Source organism: Oncorhynchus tshawytscha, unplaced genomic scaffold (assembly GCF_018296145.1).
Source record: "Oncorhynchus tshawytscha isolate Ot180627B unplaced genomic scaffold, Otsh_v2.0 Un_contig_447_pilon_pilon, whole genome shotgun sequence".
NCBI classification, from domain to species: domain Eukaryota; kingdom Metazoa; phylum Chordata; class Actinopteri; order Salmoniformes; family Salmonidae; genus Oncorhynchus; species Oncorhynchus tshawytscha.
Genome location: NW_024609818.1, coordinates 847,501 through 857,500, shown reverse-complemented (window position 1 = coordinate 857,500; position 10,000 = coordinate 847,501). Strand labels below are relative to the sequence as shown.

The following is a 10,000-nucleotide window of genomic DNA, read 5'->3' as shown; positions in this document are numbered from 1 at the left end:
TTCAGAGTAGCGCAAGACTTGGAAAGTAGCGTGGGTAACAGGGTAACGTTATGTGTACTGTTTCAGAGTAGCGCAAGACTTGGAAAGTAGCGTGGGTAACAGGGTAACGTTATGTGTACTGTTTCAGAGTAGCGCAAGACTTGGAAAGTAGCGTGGGTAACAGGGTAACGTTATGTGTACTGTTTCAGAGTAGCGCAAGACTTGGAAAGTAGCGTGGGTAACAGGGTAACGTTATGTGTACTGTTTCAGAGTAGCGCAAGACTTGGAAAGTAGCGTGGGTAACAGGGTAACGTTATGTGTACTGTTTCAGACGTGAAAAGTAGCGTTGGTTTGTGATCCTCCTGTATTGAACACAGATTGACCCGTCTTCAATTTGATCGATTATTAACGTTTAAAAATACCTAAAGTTGTATTATAAAAGTAGTTTGAAATGTTTTGGCAAAGTTTACAGGTAACTTTTGAGATATTTTGTGGTGATGTTGCTCAAAGTGGAAGCTGTTTTTTTTTTCTGGATCAAACACGCCAAATAAATGGACATTTTGTAAATATATCGACGGAATTAATCGAACAAAAGGACCATTTGTGATGTTTATGGGACATATTGGAGTGCCAACAGAAGAAGCTCGTCAAAGGTAAGGCATGAATTATATTTTATTTCCTGCGTTTTGTGTGGTGCCTGCAGGGTTGAAATATGCTATGCTTTCTTTGTTTACTGTTGTGCTATCCTCAGATAATAGCTTCTTATGCTTTCGCCGAAAAGCCTTTTGAAATCTGACATGTTGGCTGGATTCACAACACCTGGGTAGCACAACACAACACAACACAACACAACACAAGGTAGCCTAGCGGTTAGATTGTTGCACTAGTAACCGGAAGGTTGCAAGGTACAAATCTGTCGTTCTGCCCCTGAACAGGCAGTTAACCCACTGTTCCTAGGCCGTCATTGAAAATAAGAATTTGTTCTTAATTAACTGACTTGCCTAGTTAAATAAAAGTAAATACACAGACATGTGTGAATTAATGAAAGTTTGAATTTTATAGAAATTTTTTTTAAATTTGGCGCTCTGCATTTTTCCTGCCAATTGGCCAGGTGGGGACATTTGCATCCCGCCTATCCCAGAGTGGTTATTAATGTTGCTGGACCCCTGGAAGACTAGCTGCTGCCTTGGCTGGAACTAATGGGGATCCTTAATCAATACAAATACAACACACCGCAACACAACAACACTACACACCAACACCACACCACAATAGTAGATCAAAGTTGTTGCCATGGGTAACCAAGTTTACCATCAGATACCAACTAACTAAGATATAAATGAAGACATGAGACACCCGGACACCCGGACATGATGACACCCGAAACCCACAGCACACCAGTGCTGAAATGTTTCCATGGTAACCATCCTAGCATGCATCCCAAATGACAACCTATTATAGAGGTGCTCTATGGGCCCTGGTCTAATGTAGTGCACTATATAGGGAATAGGGCCCTAGTCTAATGTAGTATAGGGAATAGGGTGTCATTTGGGACATTATATTAGGAAGAGGAAGCTGCCAGTGGAACAGAGAGTCTCTGTAATAACACTACCTACAGAAACAGAAGGACAGACCTTACTGTAATATGCAGCCACCCATAACAAAATGTATCCACTCACTGTTGTAAATCACTTAATGAATCAAAGGATAGGCTAGATATGCATATGTTATATTATGATATGTTACATTATGGTATGTTATGTTACATTATGTTATGTTACATTATGTTATGTTACATTATGATATGTTACATTATGATATGTTACATTATGTTATGTTACATTATGTTATGTTACATTATGATATGTTACATTATGATATGTTACATTATGTTATGTTACATTATGATATGTTACATTATGATATGTTACATTATGATATGTTACATTATGATATGTTACATTATGTTATGTTACATTATGTTATGTTACATTATGTTATGTTACATTATGATATGTTACATTATGTTATGTTACATTATGATATGTTACATTATGTTATGATATGTTATGTTATGTTATGTTACATTATGTTATGATATGTTACATTATGATATGTTACATTATGCTATGTTACATTATGATATGTTACATTATGTTATGTTACATTGTGATATGTTACATTATGTTATGTTACATTATGTTATGTTACATTATGTTATGTTACATTATGTTATGTTACATTATGTTATGTTACATTATGTTATGTTACATTATGATATGTTACATTATGTTATGCTCCATTATGTTATGTTACATTATGTATATGTTACATTATGATATGTTATGTTACATTATGATATGTTACATTATGATATGTTATGTTACATTATGATATGTTATGTTACATTATGATATGTTACATTATGATATGTTACATTATGATATGTTATGTTACATTATGATATGTTATGCTACATTATGATATGTTACATTATGATATGTTATGTTACATTATGATATGTTACATTATGATATGTTATGTTACATTATGATATGTTATGTTACATTATGTTATGATATGTTACATTATGATATGTTACATTATGTTATGATGTGTTATGTTATGTTACATTATGTTATGTTACATTATGTTATGTTACATTATGATATGTTACGTTATGTTATGTTACATTATGTTATGTTACATTATGTTATGTTACATTATGTTATGTTACATTATGTTATGTTATGTTACATTATGTTATGTTACATTATGTTATGTTATGTTACATTATGATATGTTACATTATGTTATGTTACATTATGATATGTTACATTATGATATGTTATGTTACATTATGATATTATATGTTACATTATGATATGTTACATTATGATATGTTATGTTACATTATGATATGTTATGTTACATTATGTTATGATATGTTACATTATGATATGTTACATTATGATATGTTACATTATGTTATGTTACATTATGATATGTTGCATTATGTTATGTTACATTATGATATGTTACATTATGTTATGTTACATTATGTTATGTTACATTATGATATGTTACATTATGTTATGTTACATTATGTTATGTTACATTATGTTATGTTATGTTACATTATGTTATGTTACATTATGTTATGTTACATTATGTTATGTTATGTTACATTATGTTATGTTACATTATGTTATGTTACATTATGTTATGTTATGTTACATTATGTTATGTTACATTATGATATGTTACATTATGTTATGTTACATTATGATATGTTACATTATGATATGTTACATTATGTTATTTTACATTATGTTATGTTACATTATGCTATGTTACATTATGTTATGTTACATTATGATATGTTACATTATGATATTTTCTAATGTGTTATGTTATTTTGTGTTATATTATTTGAAGTTATATTTTGTTACTCTACACTGTCAATACAATAGTATGTGGACACCCCTTCAAATGAATAGATTCAGCTATTTCAGCCACACCCGTTGCTGACAGGTGTATAAAATCGAGCACACAGCCGTGCAATCTTTATAGACAAACATTGGCAGTAGAATGGCCTTACTGAAGAGCTCAGTGACTTTCAATGTGGAACCGTTATAAGATGCCACCTTTCCAACAAGTCAGTTCGTAAAATGTCTGCCATTCTAGAGCTGCCCTGGTCAACTGTAAGTGATGCTATTGTGAAGGGAAACATCTAGAAGCAACAACAATTAAGCCGCTAAATCGCAAATTGTGTAAAAATTGTCTGTCCTCAGTTGCAAGACTCACAACTGAGTTAAAAACGGTCTCTTGAAGCAACGCCAGCACAATAACTGTTCATCGGGAACTTCGTGAAATGGGTTTCCATGGCCGAGCAGCCGCACACAAGCGTAAGATCACCATGTGCAATGCCAAGCGTCGGCTGGTGTGGTGTAATGCTCACCGTGATTGGAGCAGTGGAAACACATTCTCTGGAGTGATGAATCATGCTTCACCATCTGGCAGTCCGACGGACTAATCTGTGTTTGGCAGATGACTGCTACATGCCAGAATGCATAGTGCAAAGTGTAAGGTTTGGTTGAGGAGGACTAATGATCTGGAGCTATTTTTCGTGGTTCACGATAGGCCCCTTAGTTCCAGTGAAGGGAAAGCTGAAAGCTACAGCATATAATTACATTGTAGACAATTCTGTGCTTCCAACTTTGTGTCAACCGTCTGGGGAAGGCCATTTCCTGTCCATACAGAAATGGTTTGTCGAGATCGGTGTGGAAGAACTTGACTGGCCTGCACAGAGCCCCGACCTCAACCCTATCATACACCTTTGGGATAAATTGGAATGCTGACTGTGAGCCAGGCCTAATCGCCCAACATCAGTGCCCGACCTCACTAATGCTCTTGTGACTGAATGGTAGCAAGTCTCCACAGAAATGTTCCAACATCTAGTGAACAGCTTTCCCAGAAGAGTGGAGGCTGTTATAGCAGCAAAGGGGGGGATCAACTCCATATTAATGCCCATGAATTGGAAAGAGATGTTAGACGAGAAGTGTCCACATACTTTTGGTCATGTAGTGGTTGTTATGTTATGTTAGATATAGCTGTAATTTAGGACTGTTAAAATAGGAGCCTAGTTATATTTCCGATCCAGGCCTTCCTCTTCTAAGAGACAAAGTGATCGTATTGTAATGTATGGTGTCGTGGGAAGCAACGCGTCATAGTACCAGATTCTACAATCACCTGAGCACTGAGCCTGTTTGTTGTCGTAGTTACTGTATCCAGGGTGACAGAGGCAACTGTAGCTTCCTTTCTGGTTCTGGCAGTCCCCGCCCACTCCACAGATACCAGCGATCTCATTACACTCATCTATGTCTGAGGGAGAAAGAGATAAAAAGAGAGATGAGTGTAGGGTGGGGGATAATGATGATTTTTTAATGATTTTTTAAATTTTATTTCACCTTTATTTAATCAGGTAGGCCAGTTGAGAACAAGTTCTAATTTACAACTGTGACCTGGCCAATATAAAGCAAAGCAGTGCGACACATACAACAACACAGAGTTACACATGGAATAAACAAACGTACAGTCGATAACACAATAGAAAAAGTCTATATACAGTGTGTGCAAATGATGTGAGGAGGTAAGGCAATAAATAGGCCATAGCAGCGAAATAATTACAATTTAGCAAATTAACACTGGAGTGATAGATGAGCAGATGATGTGCAAATAGAAATACTGGTGTGCAAAAGAGCAAAAAAGTTAATTTAAACAATATGGGGATGAGGTAGGTAGATTGGATGGGCTATTTACAGATGGGCTGTGTACAGCTGCAGCGATCGGTAAGCAGCTCAGACAGCTGATAATAAGGAGGAAGAGGAAAAATAGGAGGATAATGATGGTAAGAGACAGAGAGAATGAGAGGATAATGATGGTAAGAGACAGAGAGAATGAGAGGATAATAAAGGGAGAGAAAAAGAAAGTGAGAGAAAGAGAAAGAGAGAGAGCAAGATTATCTAGAGGGAGTAAGCCATTCAGACAGTCTCAGATCTGCTGCATGCAAGTCAGTGTGGGGGTCACAGTTCAATCAGGTTTAGGGGCATTAAAGTCAGTGTGGGGGTCACAGTTCAATCAGGTTTAGTGGCATTAAAGTCAGTGTGGGGTCACAGTTCAATCAGGTTTAGGGGCATTTAAGTCAGTGTGGGGTCACAGTTCAATCAGGTTTAGGGGCATTTAAGTCAGTGTGGGGGTCACAGTTCAATCAGGTTTAGGGGCATTAAAGTCAGTGTGGGTGTCACAGTTCAATCAGGTTTAGGGGCATTACAGTCAGTGTGGGGTCACAGTTCAATCAGGTTTAGGGGCATTTAAGTCAGTGTGGGGGTCACAGTTCAATCAGGTTTAGGGGCATTTAAGTCAGTGTGGGGTCACAGTTCAATCAGGTTTAGGGGCATTTAAGTCAGTGTAGGGGTCACAGTTCAATCAGGTTTAGGGGCATTTAAGTCAGTGTAGGTGTCACAGTTCAATCAGGTTTAGGGCCATTAAAGTCAGTGTAGGGGTCACAGTTCAATCAGGTTTAGGGGCATTAAAGTCAGTGTGGGGGTCACAGTTCAATCAGGTTTAGGGGCATTTAAGTCAGTGTGGGGGTCACAGTTCAATCAGGTTTAGGGGCATTTAAGTCAGTGTAGGGGTCACAGTTCAATCAGGTTTAGGGGCATTAAAGTCAGTGTAGGTGTCACAGTTCAATCAGGTTTAGGGCCATTACAGTCAGTGGTTCTCAAACCTCAATCAGGTTTAGGGACATTTAACATTTCACCAGTTTGTTGTTTTCCATTTAACTATCTCACCTGTTCAATCAGGTTTAGGGCATTTAAGATTAGTTGACAAGTTGAATCAGGTTTACATTTAGCTGTGGAATAGCTTCAATACATGGAAGGCTTTGTGTCCTGGAGGAGAGTTTTGGAATCCCCTTTATTTACAGTGGTCACATTCCAGGTTTACTCATTTAAGTCAGTGTATTACATTGCAATCAATTTAGGCCATGCAGTGGTTCTCACGTCATCAAACATGTGCAGTCGGGCATTCAGAACTGCTCACTGATATCCTGTGAAGGGGTAACTGATGGGTTAAATATCTATCAGACACTAGCTGTGCTGCTATAATACATGGAAGGGTGTCCTGATGGGTTAAATATCTTATCCAGACTGGTCAGATTGGCTGACTCAATTGTAATTGCATTGCACCAATGGCTGGGTTAAACTGTGCATCGGGCATCAGATTGCTGCTATATCCTGTGACGGGGTAACTGATGGGTTAAACATCTATCCAGACATCAGATTGCTGCTATATCCTGTGACGGGGTAACTGATGGGTTAAACATGGTATGCAGGCATTGTGAGATCTGACAGGTGTCTTCAAAGAGTGAGGGTCACGGGGTCGAAGGTCAGACGTTAGATTTCATAGGTAAGAGGTCAGAGCTAGCATGGCCTCGGCCACCTCACCTGTGCAGGGGCAGTGTTGTTGCCGTGGTTACTGAGCCCTGGCGGACAGGTGCAGGTGTATCGGCCAGCTGTGTTTGTGCACATGCCCAGAGCGCCACACACCGGGGAACCCACACACACTCATCCTCATCTGTAGTGGACACACACACACATAAACTAAGCTGAGATACTCGCATCACACACACACACACACACACATGCACACACACATTGATGCTCTTTTTTTGGACTCACCTGCACAGTGTCCAGCGTAAGTAACTCTGAACCCAGGTTGACATTGGCAGTTGAAGCTCCCGATGGTGTTGATGCAAATGGTGTTGCTGCCACAAACCGGTGGGTTCTCCAGGCACTCATTGAGGTCTGAAGAGAGAAGGAAATATGTGTTCAAAAAATTTGTTTTGCAACAAAAACACTTTTCTATTGGACAACTTCCTGAACAGAGGAAATAAGGAGATAGGAGCCAAAGCAATGTTTAATTCCCTTGACATGTATCATTCACACACACACACACACACACACACACACACACACACACACACACACACACACACTCAGACAATTGAATACTCACCCTTACACTCCCCAGCAAAAGGAGTAAACTTCAAAGATGTTGTGGATCTGAACCCAGGTAGACAGTGACAGTAGAAGCTCCCCTGTGTGTTGTAACATGTGGCATTACTTCCACAGGGTGGGTTACTGTCCCACTCTTTACACTCATCTATATCATCACATTGTCTCCCTTTGGCAATGAAGCCCAGGCTGCAATCTCTGGCCTCTATGTTCCCCAGTAGAGTGAAATGAAGACCTGTGAGGAGAGAGAAAGGGAGAGAGAGTGAGAGAGCGACACAGACAGACAGACAGACAGACAGACAGACAGACAGACAGACAGACAGACAGACAGACAGACAGACAGACAGACAGACAGACAGACAGACAGACAGACAGACAGACAGAGACAGAGGGAGGGAGATTCAAACACAGACAGACACGCAGACAGACAGACAGACAGACAGACAGACAGACAGACAGACAGACAGACAGACAGACAGACAGACAGACAGACAGACAGACAGACAGACAGACAGACAGACAGACAGACAGACAGACAGACAGAGGGAGGGAGATTCAGACACAGACAGACAGACAGACAGACAGACAGACAGACAGACAGACAGACAGACAGACAGACAGACAGACAGACAGACAGACAGAGGGAGATTCAGACACAGACAGACAGACAGACAGACAGACAGACAGACAGACAGACAGACAGACAGACAGACAGACAGACAGACAGACAGACAGACAGACAGACAGACACACAGACAGACAGACAGAGACAGACAGACAGACAGACAGAGGGAGGGAGATTCAGACACAGACAGACAGACAGACAGACAGACAGACAGACAGACAGACAGACAGACAGACAGAGGGAGGGAGGGAGATTCAGACACAGAGAGAGAGAGAGGGTGGGAGGGTATTACTTAACCAAACAACTACCAATGGGAGGCTTTCTGAAGCCTTTGGGGCAAATTGTGCTCCGCCCTATGGGACTCCCAATCACGGCCAGTTGTGAAACAGCCTGGTCAAACCAGGGTGTCTGTAGTGACGCCTCTAGCACTGAGATGCAGTGCCTTAGACCGCTGTGCCGCTAGCGAGCCCAATCAATAGTGGTGTGCTGTGATTTCAAGATAGATTCCTGTGTGGTTCTACGCCCTGAGCGATCTTTCTAGATAAAACTAGATAAAACGAAAAGCGTACAGCAGAGGTCGGCGCTCACTGTCCAGCAGTCTTAACCCAGATGCACAATATGGAACGCTTGCATAATAGACCAAGCAGATCAGGGCAGTTTGGGGTTTGAGAAGTCAATGAGAGAAGTTAAAAATGATTCAAAATGATTCATCATTACTTTTATTTCCCGACCGCTAGCCACGATTTCTAATCCTGTAAATGCGATTAGGGATTTCTATTGGAGGAGCAGTTTCAGCCTCCACACTGTACTGTCCTAGTCACAATTTCTAATCCTGTAAGTGTGATCAGGGATTTCTATTGGAGAAGCAGTTTCAGCCTCCACACTGTACTGTCAGTTTCAGCCTTCACACTGTACTGTCAGTTTCAGCCTTCACACTGTACTGTCAGTTTCAGCCTTCACACTGTACTGTCAGTTTCAGTCTCCACACTGCACTGTCTTTGACGGTTGTTGTGACGTCCAAAGCTTCAAACGTCATCAATCACATGGTATTTTTACTCTGATAGAAACATCAATACTTTTGTATCAGACCAGACCAGTTTACTCTGATAGAAACATCAATACTTTTGTATCAGACCAGTTTTGTCAATAAAAGTGACTTTGTCGCTATATTTAGCAAGGTTTCAGAACCATCCAGAAACTTCAAATCTAGCTACAAATTCAGCTACTTTTCAAGCTGCCTTTTGGGGAGTATTGACCTTAGAACTAGAATGAATAGAATGGAAGTCCCCATTCCAAGTCAATGATGACATAATGGTGAGGACTGGCAGCATTATGAGTGTACCCATGCCTACTGTAGGTAGAATAAATACAGGTTATGACAACGTAATAATTCCATGCGAAGCTGTCGAAAATAAACACATTTATTGGACCAGCATCGGAGCAAAAATGACTGGAAGTGACTGGAAGCGAATGTTAGCAGTACAGAAAGTTTGCCATCGAAGTAAAAATGTAACAATCATAGTGAATTGCAACTAACTACCGGTACTCACCGAACACATAGCGCTTATTTAAACGTTTTTCAAATGATCTACAGCCACTTTATTTCTTGATGTCCTGATCGCTGGTCACGTTTTCAATGATAATCTTGTAGAATCCAGCAATGGTGCTGGTCCAATTCATTTTTTATTTCATTTGAATGCTTCTTCATGTAATTATTACACTGTCCTAAACTAGACCCATGCCTGGATTCAGAAAATACTGGTCAAAACTAAAGGATTCTAATATCCCATAACTCCTTGCGCCACTATTTAAGAAACGA

At 39.7% G+C, this 10,000-nt stretch overlaps 1 protein-coding gene across 3 annotated transcripts in view; it reads right to left on the bottom strand.

Moving 5' to 3' along the window:
* LOC121846090 (adhesion G protein-coupled receptor E2-like) overlaps positions 1-10,000 on the bottom strand; it is a 29,014-nt gene that overhangs the window by 1,982 nt on the left and 17,032 nt on the right. For 2 of the 3 annotated variants that reach the window (XM_042318878.1, XM_042318877.1), the window contains exons 2-4: positions 7,558-7,791; positions 7,221-7,346; positions 4,732-4,863 (exon numbers count right to left, since the gene is read on the bottom strand). In XM_042318878.1, coding sequence (XP_042174812.1) covers positions 4,732-4,863; positions 7,221-7,346; positions 7,558-7,791 — 492 coding nt within the window. Of the gene's footprint in view, positions 1-4,731; positions 4,864-6,998; positions 7,143-7,220; positions 7,347-7,557; positions 7,792-10,000 lie in introns of those variants that run through there. The other variant, XM_042318879.1, reaches the window with a different exon arrangement.